Genomic DNA, 21,832 nt, shown 5'->3' with positions numbered 1-21,832 from the left:
TAGTTTCCCCAAATCGACATAGTCACTGGTGCTTAGTGAACGCGGTGATGTGATCCGATAAATTATGGGTTCTTTGTAAGGTTACAGTCCAAAGATCTAGTTCTTTTTTTCCCCAGAGGTGCAGTTCTTTTGAGTTACTTTACATGTTGAATATTTACAAACTTAAAAGTTGATTTTATGGATTCTTAAACTGGAACATTTGCCAGGTAGTCTCGCCTCCAGACTTCCCAGAGCTGTGTCTAACCTTCTTACCTTTTCTAGAGCCTGAGTGAACATTTAGCAAAAATGGGGATAAAAGGTTATTTCAAGTTTTCCAAAACTATGTGCAGTAGGACACATCACAGAGGAATTTGTCTTTTTTTTTTTTCCTCTGCTAGTGCAGGTCAGAGGGTGGCCTGCCAGGGGCCCATCCAGGGCCACAGTGACCTGGGCCCCCTTCTGTCAAAGGCCAGGTGCTCTGCAGTTGAAGCCCAGAAATATTACTGAGGCAGGGTGCCTAGAGGTGCTGATCAGTGGTAATTATTCTCAAATAAATGAAAATCAGCGTGTCTCACAGTTACTGTACAACCTAGCAGTTTTACTCCAAGGGAAATGAAAGCTGTGTCTACCCCAAAGCTTGTACATGAGTGTTTATAGCAGCTCTGTTCACAAGAGCCAGAAGGTAGAAACAGCCTCAGTGTCTGGCGGTGGAGAAATGGGGTGCACCCATCCAAGGGCGGTCATTCAGCCATAAAAGGGGTGACGTACTAACGCTCTGCGATATGCATGACCCTGAGAGACATTATATAAGAAGCCACACACAAAAGGCCGCATGTTGTGTGGTTCTGTTTATGTGAACTATCTAGAATAGGCAGATCCAGACGGAAGAGAGATCGGTGGTGCTCTGGGGCAAGGGGTGGAGGAAGCGGGCGGGAAGAGGAGAAGGGGGTGTGTTCTTTTGAGGCAGGAGGTGGTGAAGAGGGCCAGAAACTTGGTTATGGTAGTGGTGGTACAACTCTGTGAAGATACTAGAGACCCCTGACTCTTCCACTTTGCACAAGGAACTTGAAGTTGTGTGAGTGACATCGCTGTAGCGCTGTTAAAAGTGTCTAGGAAAAATACAGAGCTTTATGAGAAAAGGAGAATTAGCTATGGATCTATCTCAGAATTTAAAGGACTCTCCTCTGCTAGTGTAAGGACCTGGAGCCAGACCCCCAGTCTGCTACTGGTGAGTATGGAATCCGAGCAGAAGGCTCACGTGGTCTCAAGGGTGCACCTGGTTGACTCCCTGTTTTCCTCTTAAGTGCGGCTGTGGGAGGAGGGAAGGTTCCAGAAGTGCGTCTGCTGCTACCCTGTCAGTGGGTACGGTGAAGAGTGTCTCGCGCTCACCCTGGTGTGCGCCGTTGGAGGAGGGGGGTCCTTGGGGAGCAGAGGTCGGCTCCCCGCAGTAGACAGCTGACCACCCCAGCCCCGGGCTGACATCCCCCCAGGCTGAAGCCCTGCCTGTGGTGCCCCAATGCTGCCCCCTGGAGGATCTCCCGGTCACAGGGCCAGATCGGGAGCTTCTCTGCTGCTGGGCATGCATCCTTTTAGTCCTTAACCAGAGACCTGAGTGTGTGCATCACCTGATAGCCACCTTTCCGGTTTTAGGCAGAGTAACAGCTCCCCCAGGAGACACACTCAAGCACGCTCTGTCTGTCTCTCTCTTCAACAGGACAGGAAGAACTCGTTGGAGACTCGACTGCACATCTCGGGCAGAGAGCTGAGGTCTAAGTAAGTAGCCGCGTGCCCTTGCCCCCCAGGTGCTCTCGCGCCTTTACACCCCGCGGCCGGTCCTCGAGCCATCCTCTGAGAGGCAGGGAGGGTATGGTCACCGTCGCTGTAGGGGAGGGAAGATCGAGGCTTTGAGGCTGAAGGACTTACTCAGGCTCCGCTGGCAGTGAAGGACAAAGTGAGAGCTCAAGCCTTGCAGTGGGGGCCGCTTCACTTCCTGTATAAATAACGTGAGCTTGGGGGGCTCCGCTGCATGTGCGCGATGCATGTTTGAGTCAAGGAATGAGTGATACAAATAAATCGGAAACAGCCTGATACTGGCCAGATGGTGAGTTTTGGATTTTATTCCTTATGCACTAGTAGCTTGCTGTGATGGTCAGGGAAGTATTTCAGCCAGTTTCAGGCTGTTGGCCCACGTGTAAAAACAGACAGACAAACAAAAATCTGCCTGTCACAGACGAGTGAAAATCCAGCTTTTGAGACCTGATCAGTTATTTCATCTGCCTGTATATTTTTAAATGCTAAGTGTTTTGACTACGTCCACGGCTAGCCAGCCCATGTTTCTTAAGCTCATTTTTCTCACTTTCTTCCTTGGTCTACATCGGGGCAGTTAGGGGTGGATTCAGGAAGCACCATTCATTCAACACGCAGGGAGCAGAAGATTCTGTGGAACAACCTGCCCCTCACGGGCTCCTCCGTGGAGACCACGGAAGGTGGAGAGGCCGGCCTTTCCCCAGGCGGGCAGCCGGGGCCCTCCTGTTCAAACAGATACACAGCACAGGGGGTCTCCACTCCCCGAGGAACTGAGCAGTAACACGGATAGTTTACAAAAGGACATTGTCTCTGACGGTTTCAGATGACCGTCTAGTAAGCTGGCCTTACCGGAAGTAGTGTCTGTGAGTCAGCAAACTGGAATAGTGGGTGGTTCTGAGAAAAGCACATAAAATGGCCATCATGATTAAAAGCTGTTTAGTGGATAACAAATAACAAATTTGGTTACCCATCATTTTCTGGTTTATTTTACAGAATAGCTGAAACCTTTGGATTTCAAGAAAATTATATCAAAATTGTCATAAATAAGAAACAACTTCAACTAGGTATGTTATGGCAAAGTATGCAGAATTTTTAAATCAAGGTCATGTAGCAGTGACTTTTGTATCTTTTTTCCCTTACTCTGATTATGGAAAAATGTTCGGTGGCTTTATTGCACATATAATCCCAAACCTATTAGTTTAGAGTTTACTAAAATTAACATGTAAAGCAGAAAGCAGTTTTTCCAAAGATGCTCAGTACAAAGTCTGATGAAATGTTGTAGAATGGGAGTCTAGGTGTGCCGGAGGTAAGACGGTTTCCAGAAAACTCTCCCTGCGGGAGAGGAGCTCAAGCTGAACGAGGGCAGTGGGGAGGCTGTGGGGCAGAGTGCTCCAGACAGAGCAGCCCCAGGTGGACGCGAGGCCCGGAAAGGTCAGCATTGCTGAGCAGCAGGTGAGTGCAGGGTCGCGCTTTTTCAGGCTGTCGGGCCAGGCAGAGGCCACCTCCTAAAGGTTATGGCGGTGTGCCTGCCCCAGGACGATTTTGCCTCCCAGGGGGCATTTGACAATTTCTGGAGAGATTTTTGCTGGTCATGACTTGGTGGCAGGGAGCCGGGGGAAGTTGGGCTCCTGACCGGTAACAGGAGGAGGCCGGGGTGCCGCTGGACACCATCCGAAGCACAGAAGAGCCCCCACCACAAAGACGTACGCTGCCCACGAGGTCAGTGGTGCTGCTGAGAAACCCTGGACTTGGGGCTTTTTAGTGTTAGAGTGTCTCTCTAGAGAGGTGGGACGCCACTGTCGCTGGGGACTGAGCTGGGGACTGACGCACAGTCACATCTGTGTTTTGAAGATCACTTTGGCCGCAGTGGGGGGTTGGATTTAAAGAAGCTGTGAGTGGACTCCAGTGAGTGGAGCCCAGTCAGCTGTTGCAGCAGTTCAGGCAGGCGCTGTGTTCTTTTGGGTTTCCAGTGTGGCCCAGAGAGAATCAGGTCACATCCCAGCCTGAGGTCATGCAGCCCTCACAGCCTAGCCCTCGTCTAGCTTTCCAGCCTCACCCTGGGCACTTCCCCTTATCTGTTTGAGAAGTCAGAGGTGGCCTTTCCCCCGTCTGCCGGCTGTGTTGCTTCTCTTTGTGCTCTCCTTCATTGTTTTGTTTTAAGAAGTTCTTTCTGGGAGTTTCTGCTGTGGCACAGCAGTTTAGGGATCCAGCTTTGTCTCTGCAAGGGCATGGGTTCAGTCCCCAGCCTGGCACAGTGGGTTAAGGATCTGGTGTTGCTGTAGCTGAGGTGTAGGTCACAGCTGCGTTTCAGATTTGATCCTTCCATCTGCCATTGGTTGTGGCCAAAAAAAAAAAAAAAAAAAGTTCTTTCTCCAACTCCAGAGCCACACTGCCAGTGTTCTCCATTTTTCTTGTATGTCTTTAACCTGTTCAGAGCTCCCCTCTATATGTAAAAGCTAGGATCCAGCTTTATTTTTCTTCCAATATCCTACTAAACACGCTCTTTCCACACTGATTTTTGGTGTCCCCTTATTAGGGCTGTGTTTCTGTGCTTTCTTTTCCTTACATTTGCCTGGAAGGTTTATTCCTGAGCCGGAACCCCAGGGTTCTTTGTTTGTTTTTATTATGGTGGCTTTGTTGTATTTTCAAATCTATTAAGATGAGTCCCTCGTCTTGGCTTTTCTTTATCAAGGTGTCTTGGCCATTGGCTCTTTATTTTCCCAAATTAAATGTTAGAATGGTTGTCAAGTTTCTAAGAAAAAAAAACAAAACAAAACAAAAATACACATATGTGTGTCCAACTCAAGTTTTCCAGAAATGTGTTCAAATCTATGTTTATAATTCATAATGTTATCTTGTTACTTTGTAATGTTTGCAATCTGTAATCACCCTTTTTGTTCATTTGCATCTTTGACCTAATTTTTGTTAGGTTTGTATATTTGATTAATTTTTTCATAGAGCCAGCTTTTGATTTTGTTAATATTCTCTCGTTCTGTTTCACTAACCTTTACCTCTGTCTTTATTTCCATTTTACGTATGAGGACATGGGTCTTGGAAGATAAGTGGTTTACTGTGGGCCACAGAGTTAAAAAGGGATGGATCTCGAGGGGTTTGTTTTTATCCACTTCAATAAGTTACCTCTGCCATTGCGCTCCTGCACTCCCGCACGCTGGCCTCTAGCCCCTTGCTGAGCTGGCTCACTGTCTCCTCGGCTAGCGGGTGGGAGAGTTCCCACACAGTCCTGTCTCAGTTCCCTCTTAGGTTGCCTAGCACAGAGCTCTCTCTAGTAGAGTCTCAAACAGTGATTGCTTTGATTTGATCTTAGGATGAAAATAAAGAAAACTAGGGAGTTCCCGTTGTGGCTCAGTGGTTAACGAATCTGACTAGGAACCATGAGCTTGCGGGTTCGATCCCTGGCCTCTTCTAAGTGGGTTAAGGATCCAGCGTTGCCGTGAGCTGTGGTGTAGGTCGCAGATGTGGCTCTGATCCTGAGTTGCTGTGGCTGTGGTGTAGGCTGGCAGCTACAGCTCTGATTAGATCCCTAGCCTGGGAACCTCCATATACTGTGGATGCGGCCCTAGAAAAGACAAAAAAAAAAAAAAGAAGAAGAAGAAAGAAAAAAAATTGGAAGGCATTCATTTCGCTCCTTTTCACTGTCATAACCAGTGCTTGACGATAACATAGTTAACCAGATTTAAAGAGTCTTACCAACTGTGTGGCATGGTGGTTTGCAAGCACTGACACTGGCTTACCCATCCCGTTTCACATAGAGAATGGCTGTTACCCAGTGCATTGAATGTCTCTTTTTATACCATGTGTTTTGCAGAGGAGACACTTGCGGAACAGGGAGTGACCCATAATGTAAAAGCTATGGTGCTCGAATTAAAGCAGTCTGAGGAGGACGCGAGAAAAAACTCCCAGGTGGAAGAGGAAGAGCAGAATGAAGCCAAACAGAAAGAAAAGAGAATTCAGAGGACGAAGAGAGGACTGGAGATACTGGCAGAGAGAGGTACACAGAGCTTCAGGCTTCTCACCTCGTTCAAGTGCTTTTTTCTTTTTATGCTTTTTAGGGCCGCACCCACGGCATATGGAGGTTCCCAGGCTAGGGGTCTAATCGGAGCTACAGCTGCCGGCTACACCACAGCCACAGCCATGCCAGATCCGAGCCATGTCTGCGACCTACACCACAGCTCATGGCAACGCCAGATCCTTAACCTGCTGAGCAAGGCCAGGGATTGAACCCACGTCCTCATGGATCCTAGTCAGGTTCGCCGACTGCTGAGCCGTGAAAGGAGTTCCTCTCATTCAGGTGCTTAAAGGTGGCAGCAAATCACACACGTTAGCTGGGGGCTGGGCTGGTGGCGGTGGGCAGCGTATCCCATTTCTTGTCGGCTTTTCTTCCTCAACAGTCTCCCATTTTTTATGTCCCCGTCACTGCCTTTTCACGTCGCGTTAATGGAGGTCCTTTGGGTTTTGTTGCAGCTGAGATGGTGGTGGATCCAGAAACCACACCGTATCTAGACATAGCCAACCAGACGGGCAGGTCCATCAGAATCCCTCCGTCAGAGAGAAAAGTAAGCGCTGTACGACGTTTCTGGCTTGTTCTGTGATTTGCCTCAGAATGGAGATGGTTCTCTGTGTGGTTTATGTTGGAATGTCATATCTGGGATTTGAAGCAGGTTTCTGATTCCACCTCATAAACGGCGAATAACTGTACGGTGAGCGTCTGGCCGCCGGCGCTGTGAGTCACAGAGCCAGGAGCATAGCTCGGCAGGACCTCACTGTCCTGGAGCAGTGGCTTCCTGTGGCAGTGGTGGTTTTGGTGGTGGTGGTGTTTTGGCCACCGCCCCCAAAACATGTGAAAACTCCTGGGCCAGGGGTGGAGCCTGCGCCACAGCAGTGACCATGCTGGATCCTTAGCCCCGAGGCCACCTGGGAAGTCCCGGTGTGGTTGCTTTTACTTAGGGTCCATTCCCTCAGGGATGGATCAGAACAGGGGGCTGTGTGGTTGGGGGAAGAATGACATGATTCTGCTGTCTCTTCCCTGTCTCCCCACAGCCCTGTTCTCTAATTTGGAATAAGTGGGAAGTGGTTTTACTTGTGAGCATATCTGGGGGGGGGGGGGTTTCTAGCAGCATCTGCACCTTGGCCTATGAGATCAGTCTCTGAGCTGGAGTCCAGTAGCTTCTTATGTGAAAAGCTCTAATGACTGTGGGTCAAGTTAATTTTAATTTTTTGGCCTTTGAAGTTAAGGGACACTTTTGAGTAGGTTTCACTTTATGAACTATGTTTAAAATTAAGGATTAGGAGTTCCCGTCGTGGCGCAGTGGTTAACGAATCCGACTAGGAACCATGAGGTTGCGGGTTCGGGCCCTTCCCTTGCTCAGTGGGTTAAGGATCCTGCGTTGTCAGTGAGCTGTGGTGTAGGTTGCAGACTCGGGCTCGGATCCCGTGTTGCTGTGGCTCTGGCGTAGGCCGGTGGCTACAGCTCCGATTCGACCCCTAGCCTGGGAACCTCCATATGCCGCGGGAGCGGCCCAAGAAATAGCAACAACAACAACAACAACAACAAAAAAGACAAAAAAAATAAAATTAAGGATTAAAGTTAAGTTTTAATAAGAGAACTTTGTAACTCTCATTGAATTGATTATTTTTAATGGCAGTTGTTGGCCCACTGCAGATATTATATTCTTAGTTTAAATTATTGATACTTAGATCTTTTTGGAAAATTTTTATGAAATCGAATTATATAAAAATTCAAATCTAAAAATATTAATGAACTTTAAGGAAATTTGTATCACCTTGAAAAAATCGTTTTAGAAATACTCCGGAAAAAAACCCTGATTCAGAATAGAAAGTGAAATAAAGGCTCTTTTTAAAAAGGATACGGGAAGTTACTATTGTGGCTTGTTGGGTTAAGAAGCTGGCATAGTGTCCATGAGGATGTGGGTTTGATCCCTGGCCTCGCTCAGTGGGTTAAGGATCCAGCATTGCTGCACATTGCAGTATAGCTCATAGATGTGGCTTGGATCTGACGTTGCTGTGGCTGTGGTGTAGGCTGGCACCTGCAGCTCCAATTCAGCCTCCAGCCTGGGACCTTCCATATGCCGCAGGTGCGGCCCTAAAAAGAAGAAAAAGAAATAAATAAGTAAATAAATAAAAAGGATACTGTCATTACTGGCAATTTTTTTATGTGTTTAGTCTTATAGGATATTAGAAATAGACCTGAATCAGCAGGTACTAAAATACACTGATGCAGGGAGTTCCCGTCGTGGCTCAGTGATTAAGGAATCCAACTAGGAACCACGAGTTTGCCGGTGTGGTCCCTGGCCTTGCTCAGTGGGCTAAGGATCCGGCATTGCTGTGAGCTGTGGTGTAGGTTGCAGATGCAGCTTGGACCCCTTGTTGCTGTGGCTCTGGTGTAGGCCGGCGGCCACGGCTCTGATTCAACCCCTAGCCTGGGAACCTCCATATGCTGGGGGAGCGGCCCAAGAAATGGCAACAAAGACAAAAAAAATAAAATGATGCAGACGAAGGGACAGACTGCTTCAGCCACATTAAATCGAGCTCTTGGTTTCAGTGTTTAAATGAAATGAAGCTTTACTTCTCTTTTCCTTAATTTTGGCTCTTAGATTTAGTTGTGATCTTGAGTTGTCTGTTTTCACATTATTTGATTTCTTTAGGCTTAGTGTACTTTTAACATGATTTGTTTTCTTATTTAAGGTGATGATTTTTTAAAATCCTTTTTTTTTTTTTTTCCCCTTAGGCCCTTATGTTAGCTATGGGATATCATGAGAAGGGCAGAGCTTTCCTGAAACGAAAAGAATACGGAATAGCCTTGCCATTTCTGTTGGACGCTGACAAATATTTCTGGTAGGCGCTTTCATACTTGGCGAACGCCAGTCCGAGGGAGCCTGGTGCTTCCACACGGTGCCCTCCCCCCCCAACCCCCAGACTTGGGCTTTCTTCCTGGAGTGAAAAGGTGACTGGAAAAGAACATTATGGGGCAGACGGCCTTCTGAACTCCTTCTTCCCATCATGTTTCTAATGGATCTCTCCTCCTTGTAAAGCATTTTATAAATAGGAGCGCTTATTTTTTTAATAGCAAGCAGGTAGAATGTCGCGTCTGTTTCTTGGGCCGTGTCGTCGGCCTGTCCAAGGTGTCATTCAGTCCCTGTCAGCTCTTCACCTAGTGGTCTTGCGGAGATGTTGGCAGTGCTCCCCAAATCCGCTGTTTCATCAGGGCTCCCAAGTGGGGAGAACTTACCCCTCTCCATTAATTGCTGGAATTCATTTGAAGAATATTTTTCTCATCAGCCATTTGGTTCTCCTGAGGTACGATTTGTACAGAAAGACAGAATAAAATGCTTGGTTCTTTCTCCTTATTTTCTTGTTTTCAGAATAAATGAGTTGCTTCCCTGGCATCTTCCAAAGGGGACATCCCCGGTGAGGTTTCCCTTCCTTTCTTTTCTTTAAAGTGTCAGTATGAGCTCATGGATTTTAAGCCACGTGATATGCTTCAAACCTCAGGGCTTCAGTAGGCTGTCCTGGGCTGGCAGGTGGTCCTGTGTCTCTTTGACCTGATTCTGTGCTCCTGGAGGTCCCTGCTGTCTGGTGCCCAAAGGCAGTCCGGGCTCAGGCTGGACATTTCCTCCCCGAGAGCAGCAGCCAGCGCTGCCCCAGGGTTCCAGCTCCTCTTCCTAGGAAACGGTGCTGAGAGGCTCTACTCCAGGCAGATGAAACATGAAAAAAGGACTTGATATTTGAAATGGTCAAAAGGTAACAACTTTGGTGTTATTTTCTTTTCCGCTTGAGGAGTTCCCAATACATACGTACTGTACACTTTCAAAAAGATAAATTCAGGGAGTTCCCCTTGTGGCTCAGCAGTAACGAATCCAACTAGTATCCATGAGGATGAGGGTTCGATCCCTGGCCCTGATCAGTGGGTTAAGGGTCCGGCGTTGCCGTGAGTTGTGGTGTAGGTCATAGACATAGCTCAGATCCTGCCTGGCTGTGGCTGTGGTGTGGCCTGCAGCTGCAGCTCCAATTTGACCCCAGCCTGGGTCCTAAAAAAGACCAAAAAAAAGATAAATGTAAGTGTTTATGGTTTGTCAGCAGTATTGGTAGCACCTTTGAGTGTTAAGTGGAACTACTTAAACTTGAGCAAGACAAAGGATTTATTGTCCAAAACATTTAGGAGACTGGCACAAAGCTAGAAGTAACCAGAATGGAGGCTTAGTGACTCTCTGGGTTTCTTCTCTGCTTCTCTGTCTCTGCTTCTTTCTGAGTGTCAGTTTTATTCTCTTCTGCTACAAATAGTTCAGCTATCAGTTAGGTTCTTAAAATTCAGGGACTTGTTTATTTTATTTCTTTTTTTGTCTTTTTTAGGGCCATACCCGCAGCATATGGAGGTTCCCAGGCTAGGGGTCCAATCTGAGCTGTAGCCTCCGGCCTACACCATAGCCACAGCAACGCTAGATCCCTAACCTACTAAGCGAGGCCAGGGATTGAACCCACATCCTCATGGGTGTTCAATTCGTTATCGCTGTGCCACGATGGGAACTCCTAGGGAAGACTTTTATTATCTTCCATAGTTGTTTCTAACTTTTTATTGTAGAAGATTTCAGACATACATAAAAGAAAGAGACTAATACAATGAGTTCCTATAATCTAGCTTCAGCAATTATCGAGACATGGTTCATCTTTTTTTTTTTGGCCGTGCCCATGGCCTGGGGAAGTTCCCAGGCCAGGGATCAAACCCACCACCACAGCAGTGACACGAGCTGGTGCAGTGACAGTGCCAGGTGCCAGGTCCTTAATTGCTAGACAGAATTCATAAATATTAATAAATTTATGTTAATAACCGACTCAAGCCCAAATGAGATTTAATTTTTTGAAAGCTAGGCTTAATATATTTAAATAAATGTTGTACATTGACGTTCATGAATGTTTTTATCATGAAAATTTATTGATGGAGTTCTTGCTATGGTGCAATGGGTTAAGAATCTGACGGTAGCAGCTCGGATCACTGCAGGGGCACAGGTCTGACTCCCAGGCCAGCTCAGTGCGTTAAAAAATCTGGTGTTGCCACAGCTGAGGCTCAGATTCGATCCCTGGCCCAGGAACTTGCACATGCCACAGGTGTGGCCATAAAAAAAAATTTATTGAATAAATTTGTCGTTGAATGCTAACACTACCAAAAGCAGCAGCAATACAGGTATACTCTTAAGACACAATTTTATACAAGGCTTTAATTTTTTTTTCCTGAGTGACATGATCAGGTCCAAATGTAGTCCGAATAATTTCAAAATTACTACATACAGATGACTTTGTGATCCCCTTTATTGGCCTATACTTGAATAAAAAGTGCTATTTTTGAAGCTAAAAGAATGAAATATAGCTCTTTAATAGGAGACCTATGCTTATGTTTTGGTTTTAGCTGCGCAAATACTCAATTTGTCAAACATTTACGCATGGTTTTATTTTTAGCTGAAAGAAGGCAGTTTCTGCCCTTGGTGCCTGATGCTTGTTGAACACAAAGAGCTTGTTTACATGTGTAAGAACTGAAAATTGTAGCAAAATATCTGCTACTTTGCTGTGAACAGCAGGGGAGTCTTCTGGCCCAGAAACAGGTGTCTAGAGGTAGATGAGGAAACCCCACCTGGCGAGTAGGATGAGGCATGGTCCACGCTCTCCCTTTCCCGCCACGGCTAAGCTGAGGATTCGGAGAAAGCACCCCTGCCCGCTCGTCCAGCTCTGTGTGTGCCCGTGTAGTGCCTGTGGTCCAGAGCATTCCCAGAGAAGAGAAGTTTTCAGAGAGACAGCATGTAAACATGAAAATCCTGCTCCGGTGGGTGGCGCCCCGGTGGTATTCTGGTGTGGGCCCTCCGCTTGGAGACTCTGCTTTCATGTGAATGGCCAGATCACATCTCTCCTGGGCTTGCTTTTCTTTTTTCTGGGCGGACTTTGATGGGCACGATGGGAAGCTTGAGGGCACGTAGATTTTGTAGTTTTGTGCAAGAGCAGTCTCATTTGAGTAGAAGCCCAGTGAAACAAGATCCTCAGAGTCCGTGAATTGTAGTGCCTGGTTCCAGATGCTTTACGTCTTGAAGAGGGTTCAGACTTGAGATCTAGATTCTCAGTAGGCATTTCTGACAATCACCACTCAAATCCAGATAAATAGTTTTTTGGGTTTTTTTTGGTCTTTTTGCTATTTCTTGGACCGCTCCTGGGGCATATGGAGGTTCCCAGGCTAGGGGTTGAATCGGAGCTGTAGCCACAGGCCTACGCCAGAGCCACAGCAATTCGGGATCCAAGCCGCGTCTGTGACCTACACCACAGCCCACGGCACTGCCAGATCCTTCACCTACTGAGCGAGGCCAGGGATCAAACCCGCAACCTCATGGTTCCTAGTCGGATTCGTTCACCACTGAGCCACGACGGGAACTCCCAGATAAATAGTTTTGATGTCCACCTCTGCCTTGTCTGCCTTCTCCCTTTCTCCGTACCTGGGTTCAGCCTGCTGCCACAGCGCACAGCTCCAAAGTAGCCGTTAGCCCGCACCTCGGCCCCTCTCTCCGCTAGGCACTCAGCTTGGCCTTTTTCTGGATTGTTTTTCCTACTTGATTGTGATCAGACAGGAACACCCCAGTGGAGTCTTTGTATCAATTGAGGCATTCACAATTACTGATTTGGGGTGGGGGGTGCCTTTAAAGCCTGGGCTCTTGGTTTTGGCTGTATATTAGAGGCCCTGGGCCTGGGGGTTCAGCAGGTTGGGATCCAGTGTTGTCACTGCTGCAGCTGAGCTTGCTGACATGACGAGGGTCCTCTCCCTGACCCGACAACTTCTGCATGCCACAAGCACCACCAAAACAGTGAAAAGAATCACCTCGGGAGATTTTAGAAACGCCACATCCAGACCCCACCTGCAGAGGTTTCTGTTGTAACCGATCTAGTGGGGTCCCAGCATCAGTCTTTCTTTAAAAAGAAAATAAGTTAAAAAAAAAAAAAAAGGAAAAGGTAAGAATTCCTCGTATCCAAGAGATTCTCATTTGCAGTCAGGGCTGGAAACCAGGGCTTTTCAGGGTGGTCTGTGAGGGCTTCTGACACAGTGGCCCGCATTTCCATGTCCTGCCAGGCCTCTTGCACAGCCAGGGGTCTGTTGCTCCCCCACCCCCGCTCCAGGGCAGATGACGTTAAGCTGCTGTTCCTGAGCCCTAACTGCTTTTTTACCCATTGAAAGGATTCAGGTTATAAATACAGTTCCCTTCGTAAACATCAGGACCTCTGTTTTCGAGTCGTCTTTGGAAATATACCAAAACACTGGGAAAAAATTCCAGAAATCCACAGAAGGTTTTTGAAAGCTACTTGCCATGATGTCGTTCCTTTTGTCTTTGGCAGCAAGTGCTGCACGGAGCTGCTGGATACAGTGGACAACTACGCGGTGCTCCAGCTGGACATAGTGTGGTGCTACTTCCGCCTGGAACAGCTGGAATGCCTGGACGATGCAGAGAAAAAGTTAAGCTTGGCCCAGACATGCTTTAAAAATTGTTATGGAGAAAATCATCAGAGACTGGTCCACATAAAAGTATGTTGCTGTGATTTATTTTATGTAGCCATTGAGCTCATTTCTAGACTTTGTGTTTGTTCCTGTTAAAGCATTTAGGCTGCTGCCCAAAGGTTTCCTTTTGATAATAGTCTGCAGGATGCTCTTTTTAGGCGGTATTTTAAGGGGAACGTTAAGCGTTGTGGAAGGCATCCTGGGACTTGGGTCTGGGCGGTGTTTAGCCCAGAGGAACATGGTTTTCTCTCCATGCACCCCACTGATCCCCGGACTGAGGCAGAGTCTAATGAAAGATGTAAATGCAGAAAACAGACAGTTTGGAGTTCCCGTCATGGCGCAGTGGAAACGAATCCCACTAGGAACCATGAGGTTGCGGGTTCCATCCCTGCCTCGCTCAGTGGATGAAGGCTCTGGTGTAGGTCGCAGACACAGCTTGCATCCCGCCTGGCTGTGCCTGTGGTGTAGGCCAGTGGCTGCAGCTCCGATTGGACCCCTAGCCTGGCAACCTCCATATGCAGAGGGTGCAGCCCTAAAAAGAAAGGACCGAAAAAAAAAAAAAGTTTGAACAGGGACAGTTCACATGGGTGAGTCACAGCTCCAGAGCCAGGCTCTAAAAGAATTTTCCTCAGGTGATTCCCATAGGTCTGCAGCTTGAGATGGAAGGGCAGGAAGCTGGTGTAGGTGTTTGTACACTTCCCTGCCAACTGGAAGGGCCCCTGTCTTGGCCGTTCTGTTCAGGACGGGGGGTGCCATGGTACTTGGGCTCTTGACTTCTGCCATTGGCAGTAGAGAAGAACGTTTTCATGATGCTCTTTTGCCCCCGTGGAGTATTACAGGCCCGCAGTGAGGAAGAAGGCAGTTACAGCCTCTCTTTCCCTCCTCAATAATTTTAGGGAAATTGCGGAAAAGAGAAAGTCTTGTTTTTAAGACTTTACTTGCTTCAAGGCATCCGAAATTATCACAGTGGACGTGGTGAAGAGGCTCGTGACTATCTCAACAAGGTAGGAGAACGAACGCTCCAAAGCAGGAACCATTTTCACCTGCTTTTTTTAGTCCCCAGAAGTTAAGTATCTTATAAACTCTATAGCGTGTGGCCTGTGAGGAATGGGGCACACCTCTCTCCCAGTTCCTGTCTTTCACACGTACCATAAACACATTTTATTTGTTAGAGCATAGGCTCAGTGCTGTAATAAGGAAACCTCAAAAAGGCAGTGACTTGAATTGGCTAGAAGCTTCCATTTCTTTCATCTGGCTGCAGAGGCCAGGCGCCGCCGCAGTGGAGCAGCTGCTGTGCCACTGCCGTGTCTCCTGGCAGTGCCTCTTCCAGCCAGCAGAGGGGGCAAGAGAGAGCCCCAGAGAGGTGACCCCAGGGGTACACCTGTCGTTTCTACCACGTGTCCTTGGCTGGGACCTCGCCACCTGGCTACACCCAGCTGTGCACAGCTCAGACCCAGGGGATTTTATCACAGAAAGGGAGGAGAGCATGGATACCAGTCCCTCGCACAGCACTCAGCCTGTTTTCTCCTGTTACAGGGCTTATAGGTCACATGAGCAGTGTTGTGTGCATTTGCACTAGTTGATAGTGGGTTACGGTAGCGTTTTTTTAATCTAAAATCTGACACACCCTAATTCACATTGGGTACGATCCAGTTTCCTTCAGGCTTTGGCTTTGTGTTAAGCTTGAATGTTGCTATGATTGCATGATTTGTGTATTTTTTCCTCTCTCTAGGCACGCCAGCTCTTTAAAGAGCTCTATATCGATCCATCAAAAGTTCACAGTTTGATGCAGTTGGGATTTACTGCTCAGGAGGCTCGGCTTGGCCTGAGGGCCTGTGATGGGAACGTGGACCACGCAGCTGCCCACATCACCAACCGCAGAGAGGTACCATCATGTGGTCTTGGCAGCGCTCGGTCGAGGCCCGTGCCTTGGAGTAGGTGTGAAGCTTGAGACAGTAGCAAGCCTGTTGCCAAAGGGCCTTAGCTCCCAGACATGGAAGAACAGAAAAAGACAGTTCTGTAGTAGGTATCATTAACAAGGGCCTCTGTATCACTTCAGACTGGGGAGTCAGGAGGTAACCTTGTCTTTCTCAAGGACATTGGCTTTCAGACAGTGTGGTTCCCTTAGTTCATTCTTGCTGTGGTGGCACGTGGCTCACAAGTACGCTTATCTAAGCAGCGCCTGCTCGTGCACGCTCTCTCTCTCTCATTTTTTGCCCTGAGTGCATTTCTGGAAACCATTTTAAGGGGGGCTCTGTGTTTTCCATGGGGCCATTGTTACGGCTCAGGATGTCGTTCTTGCCTAGAAACATGCGTCAGGTCGTAGGAACAATTGACATTATGCTATGAAAGCAAAGGCATAAATCTGTAATCATTGAAAGCATTTAGAAAAAGTACAGTAGGAGTTTCCATCGTAGCTCAGCAGTAATGAACCTGACCAGCATCCATGAGGACAGGGGTTTGAGCTCTGGCCTCGCTCAGTGGGCTAAGGATCTGGCGTTGCCGTGAGCTGTGGTGTAGGTCGCAGACAGGGCTTGGATCCCGCGTTGCTGTGGCTGTGGTGCAGGCCGGCGACTGCAGCTCCAATTCAGCTCCTGTACTGGGAACTTCCATATGCCGTGGGTATGGCCCTAAAACAAGTACTGTAAAAAAAAAAAAAATCTCTAGAATTTTGGAGTTGAAAGAAATGTTGCCATATTTAATATGCTGGTTTTACAAATGACGATGGGCTCAGAGGTTGACTTTTCTGGGGTCATGGGTCAAATGAGTGGTAAATCCTGAACTAAGCCTCTAGTTCCTCTTGGGCTTTCTATGTCCCATCTGAGAAAAGTATTGTGAGGTTTTACAGAAGGTTCTGAAGAGCCAAGAGATATTATTATAAAGTGATAAAAGTTACCATTTCACTTGCCTAACTTTGTATAAGTCGCAAAAGTAAATGTTTTTGAAAGTAGTGGAGGCAGAGTTCCCATTGTGGCTTAGTGTGTTGAGAACCTAATATAGTGTCTGTGAAGATGTGGGTTCGATCCCTGGCCTCGCTCAGTAGGATCTGGGATTGCCGTGGCTGTGGCATCGGTCACACATGCAGCTCCAATTCATTCCGTAGCCCGGGAACTTCCATGTGCCACAGATGCAGCCATTAAAAAAAAAAAAGAAAGAAAGAAAGAAAAAGAAAAAAGGAAAAAGAAAAGAAGAAAACAGTGGAGGCATATCAGATGTGCATTTACTGAACTAAGCTATAAGCTCTTGGAGAAAATAAAAGAAAAACAAAGTGTGTATCGTGCAGTTGGTCCTGCTGGCTCTTCCAGCCAGTGGATGTGTAGTTAGGATGCTTTTGGTGGAAGGAAGGCAACAAGAAGCCCGATTCAAAGGGGCTTAACACCCAGTAAAAAGGGCTGGGGGAGAATTTAGCAGCCTGCTTAATTCTAAGGAGCCCAGAGGCAGGCTAGGTGTCAGTTTAGCCGATTCAGTAGCTTTGCCCCGTCACTGGTTTCTGTCTCTCAGCCTCCTCTGTATTAGTGGTGTCACCCCCTCACACCAAGAGCAGAGTCTAGGTCCCAGCATCCTCAGACTCCTGAGCCGTCCACTCATTGGCCATCCTTGGGCCAGTTGCTATGGCCAGGGGACTATGCCAAGACCTGAGTGGTGAGCCTGGCTCCTTAGCGTAGGCTGGTCAGGGCCTCCTCGGGGAGCTGGTAGGCCCCCCACACCCTTGGGGCAGCTGGGGTGTCCAGTGGGAGACCAGCTCTGTGTCCCATAGGATGTGAGCTCCATGGACCTGCTCCTCCCAGATCCTGCAGAGCTGAGGGTAACATGTCATTGCAGGAAGTTGGTCTTTTTTGTACATCGTGACCCTGAGTACAGGACAGTTTCTCATCTGGCAAATGAAACTGAGGTCCCTTACGGCGCTGAAGGGTTGAGGGGCCCTGAGGGGCAGCATGGCCGATTCCTAAGAGGTGTTCACCCCTCAACACGACCATGCAGCTGAGCTCCCTGAGTTTAGAACCCAGTTCTCCACTGTGTCCACAAACAGTTGAGTGTCATTCTCTTTGTCATTTCTTTGGTTTATTTGCGTAATTCTGGTATAAAGAGAAATATCAGAACATACTTTAGTTTCATCTTGTGTATCTACATGATTACAAGATAACTGAGCCTTGTAATTAAGGAGAAAGCGTTATTTGAGGCTGACTTTGTGTCGGCTCTGAGTTAGATGACGCCCAAGCCCCATGGCTGCTGGCTGGCCGGCAGCAGCGTCCTCTCTGCTTGCATGTCCCTCGTGTCCCTTATTTAGCCTCTTGAAATATGCACGGAAGAAGCTAAGATTGAAATCAGGGTAGGGTGGAGTCTTTTACACGAGGTGTATGTGTGTATAAAAGCCTGAGCTCGGGTGATACAGAGTGAGGTTGCTGGCCTGTGTGGGTTTGTGGTGGAGCAGGTAAGGGTCAGCCCGGAGGACAGCCTGGAGGAGGTGGAGCCCCGAATAGGGACACAAGGACCAGCACGAGACTGGGTCTGGAGGGGCCTCTGTGGGTTTTGGTCTGGGTGAGATGAGGAAGCCTGTGCTGCAGGGGTGGAGTAGCGGAGATAGGCCGCGAGGAGGCAGGCAGTTGTAGGTCATGCTGGGGGCACAGACAGACAAGGAGCCAGATGAAGGGGGGGTGGCAGAGCCGCCGTGCCACCCTTTGTCCAGGCTGCTCACAGTAGCGTCTCCAGTGCTGTAAACAGGAAATCACAGTCTGAGGTCGTCTTCGTCCCTGGGGAGGTTGGGGCATCGTCCCCTCTGCCGTGTCCTACTGCCTCCGGGGATGTTGGGGTCCTCGGTGAGGATTCCGTTCTTCTCCGGGAGCTGAGGCCGTTTTCTTGCTGTAAAGTGTTGAGGGGGCCCTTGTGGCCTGGGCTGAGCCGCGGCCGTGGCAGCAGGTACGTCCAAGAGGGGGCTCTTCTCTCTCTGCTCCCTGTGCTGGGGGGGACTGGCCATCTCTAGGAGGCCGAAGCCCTCGTCCCAGCCCTGCTGTCGGCCATGACCTTGACCAGGGCACTTAAATGTCCTGAGAGATTTCTGTCTTCTCCTTGGCCAGATGAGGAGGTTGGATTCCATTAGTGGTTTTTGAACTTTAGTTTTTTTTTCTTAAGCAGCGAAAATACTTTTAAAATGACACTTGTTTTCAAAACCAATTCAGAATTTTCCTGCTGAGGGCGGGGGCGGGGAGAGACTGCAGCTTCTGCAGCCTCACTCACTGCTGCAGCAACACAGGCGCCTCTGAGACGTGGGGCTGAGAACCACGGGGGTTTGACAGCCTTTGTCCCCGGGCCTTGAGCATTCTGGGGGTTTTAATTAAATGGGTCTGCAGGCCCTAGACGGCCCCTCAGTTCTTGCTCCTGGGAGACTGGCAGGCGTGGAGAGGGATCGGCGGCCCTGGCGCCTGCGGACCGCGCCCACCCCGTCCAGGGCCCCGCATCCAGAGTCACGTTTCAGCAGGATCCCGCTGCCTCACTGGAGGCTGGGAGGCTCCCCCCAACCCCCGGCCCCCCGAAGCTGCATCTGCGTCTCGGGGCCACACAGGTGTGTTCACTGGCTCCACGGCCTGTCCTGGTGGTGGTGGTGGTGACGGGGAGGGGTCTCTGCCCTCGGGGCCCTGACGCCGCTGACGGCCTGGGCGGGACCGGTGGAGAGAAGGGCGCCTCTCCTTCTGGCTTCCACTTGGCTCGGCGGCCACGAGGCCTGCAGAGCCCGGCTTGCTTCTCCACCGCCACCCCTCGGTGACTGTGCCGTCTCCCCGAAGGAACTGGCCCAGATCAGGAAGGAAGAAAAGGAGAAGAAGCGGCGCCGCCTGGAGAACGTCAACTGTCTGAAAGGGATGGGCTACTCCGCTCACGCGGCCAGGCAGGCGCTGCACCAGGCCGCCGGCAACCTGGAGGAGGCCCTCAAGGTAACGCCCCGCCGCCCCTTCCCGCCGGCACCCCCGCCTCGTGCCTGCCTGCCGGGGTCTCAGGGCCCGAGCTCCTTGTTGGCCGACCCAGTCGTGGAGCCAGATGCACGGGGCCTGTGCACGGGGAGGCGGAGCTGGCGGCGGGGTTCCTCTTCGCACCACGGGCTGGGCTTCACAGTAGCTTGGAAGAAAAGGTGATTGAAGTTGTTTTGAATTAACTTTGACTCGATTGAAGTTAGGCTTTTTTTAATTAAAATGCTTTATTGAGTATCCAGCTCTATCATTTTAGTCAGTAGTACATGTTGGTGAAGGGCTTTATAAAGAAATCCCCTGGGGTTCCCGCTGTGGCTCGGTTTTCCAGTGGTGGTGAGTACGAGGTAGACCTGCTCGCGCTGCAGGCACGGAGCAGCTGGGGGTCCGGAGCACCCCGAGTCCGTTCTGTGCGGATTTCTCCACGAGATGAGGATTAGCGCCTCAACCCTCAGGTTGTGCAAGGGGCAACTGAATTTAATACAGAAGTGTCATGTGAATTTCTAGTTTGATTTCTTGAAGAAATTAAAAACAAAAAATTCTGAGTATGTGGAGGGACTGATGAGCCTCAAAAATAGCTTTTAATTATATAAATAGCACATAAATACATTTGACCAATATAGAAGGACTTAGTGTTAAAAGGGAAATTCCTCAACGAACTTTTAGGAGATCACGCGTCATGCGACAGTTCAGAGAACTCTGGTATCCTTGACATTTGAAATCCAGAGCTGGTCACCTCCCAAGAGACATTACGTTGGGCCGCCTGCATGCAGCCAGCTCTCCGCATTCTGGTCACAGCCTTTTGGGACCTTGTCACCCCAGAGGCTGAGCTCCAGCAAACCCTCTGCTCTCCTGGAGCCCTTCTCCGCCCGCTCTAGGGACTCCGTTCCTCCTCCCTCGGGCGACCTGTGTGTCTGGATGGTCTTGTTCGTCTTCCAGACCTCAACTAGGACATGACCTTGGCAGCAGCAGCCGCCCCAGCCCCAGCCTTTTCTCTGCCTCCGCAGCGCCCTGGGCCTGGGTCACCGCCATGTCCCTGCCCGTCTGCCTGTCCTCTGGCGGGTCTGCCCCCGTCACATACACAGGCGCCACTCAGCAGCTGGTTGTGACGCGCGTGACGGGTGATCCTCTGTTTCTAGATTCTTATCAGTAACCCTCAGCTGTGGTGGTTAAATGACTCCGATCCTGAAACCAACAGCCACCAAGAAAGTCCTTCTCAGGAGAACATCGACCAAGTAAGTGGAAGTGCGGTGTGTCCCCTCTGCCTGCACAGCCTGTGGAGTGGGGGCTGGCGGGGGGGGACAGCTTGGTGGCGGGGCAGGGCCGCGTCCTTGGCTCCCCGGGCCGCGGGTGTGAGCTGCGCGCCGAGGGGCAGCCTGGCCTTCAGAGGAGACGCTGAGCGGCCCGGGGTCTCCGGCAGCTCTTCTCTCAGGCCGGCGTCTGCGGCGACGGCGCTTTCTGTCACCCTCGCCTCCCCCATGCCCCCTTTTCCTTGCTCTGCCCCGGTCTCACGGGCACTGGGCGGGCAGGGATGGGGACCAGGCGAGGCCCCGCGCAGACAGGTGTGCCCGGCTCCCTCTCCCCGAGCTGCCCGGGCGCCCGAGGCACGGCGGCCGGGGTGCGGGCAGCAGCTGCCCCCCGGGCCTGTCGCAGCGCCGCCTCGCTGTCCTCGCAGCTGGTGTACATGGGCTTCGACGCGCTGGCGGCAGAGGCGGCCCTGCGGCTGTTTAGGGGGAACCTCCAGCTGGCAGCGCAGACCCTGGCTCACAACGGCGGCGGCCTCCCTCCCGACCTGCAGCTCGCGGCGGAAGACTGTTCGTCATCCACGCCGTCCACGTCCCCGTCCGATTCCGCAGGTGGGTCTGCGGTCGCTGAGGTCCGATGGCGCAGAGCGGGTCGGCGCCTGCGGCAGGCAAGGGGCTGGGGGGAGGGTGGGGGGGCCCAGGCGGCAGGGGGTTGGAGGGGGGGGCGGGCAGGCTGCGGGCCGGGGGCCGGGGAAGGCGGAGCCAAGGCTGATGGGGCTTTTCACCTTCTCTGGCGCAGGGACCTCTAGCGCCTCGACGGATGAAGACATGGAGACGGAGGCCGTCAATGAGATTCTGGAAGATATTCCAGAACACGAAGAAGACTATCTTGACTCGACTCTGGAAGATGAGGAAATTATTATTGCCGAGTACTTATCCTATGTAGAAAACATCAAGGCAGCAGCAAAGCAAAACTAAGCGATGAACAGAAATAAGTACTTCAGTTTCTGCTTATAAATTCTATCATTATGACACGTGTAATGCAGGTCTTTTTTTTCTTTCTTTTTATCCATTTTGCTTCCTACTCGATGTAGGAGGGGCAGCAGGGAACCGGGAGGTACACGAGAGAGACGCGGCGGCGGGGGCGGGGCGTGCGCTTAGGAAGGGAGCTGCCCCCGGGCCTGACCCTGCTGTTCCCCCTCCCCAACCCCCCGACTCCCAGAGACAGGAAGGACTGGAGAGGAGGGTGGCCCCCAGGGAGGGGCTCCTGGAGGGCAAGCTGGACC

General features: G+C 50.1%; 1 protein-coding gene across 1 annotated transcript in view; it reads left to right on the top strand.

Moving 5' to 3' along the window:
* Positions 1-21,583, top strand: part of NUB1 (negative regulator of ubiquitin like proteins 1) — a 28,359-nt gene extending 6,776 nt beyond the window's left edge. Inside the window, exons 4-15 of the mRNA XM_047763776.1 lie at positions 1,694-1,752; positions 2,779-2,849; positions 5,612-5,794; positions 6,268-6,359; positions 8,552-8,658; positions 13,186-13,372; positions 14,242-14,349; positions 15,078-15,230; positions 19,126-19,272; positions 20,442-20,537; positions 20,978-21,158; positions 21,346-21,583. Of these exons, the coding sequence (XP_047619732.1) occupies positions 1,694-1,752; positions 2,779-2,849; positions 5,612-5,794; positions 6,268-6,359; positions 8,552-8,658; positions 13,186-13,372; positions 14,242-14,349; positions 15,078-15,230; positions 19,126-19,272; positions 20,442-20,537; positions 20,978-21,158; positions 21,346-21,524 (1,563 nt within the window). The 3' untranslated portion in view covers positions 21,525-21,583. The remainder of the gene's footprint in view (positions 1-1,693; positions 1,753-2,778; positions 2,850-5,611; positions 5,795-6,267; positions 6,360-8,551; positions 8,659-13,185; positions 13,373-14,241; positions 14,350-15,077; positions 15,231-19,125; positions 19,273-20,441; positions 20,538-20,977; positions 21,159-21,345) is intronic.
* Positions 21,584-21,832: the final 249 nt, after the last annotated feature.

This window comes from Phacochoerus africanus, chromosome 16, assembly GCF_016906955.1.
Source record: "Phacochoerus africanus isolate WHEZ1 chromosome 16, ROS_Pafr_v1, whole genome shotgun sequence".
Classification (NCBI taxonomy): domain Eukaryota; kingdom Metazoa; phylum Chordata; class Mammalia; order Artiodactyla; family Suidae; genus Phacochoerus; species Phacochoerus africanus.
The sequence above is the reverse complement of the archived record's forward strand: the minus strand, read 5'-3'. Positions and strand labels throughout refer to the sequence as shown.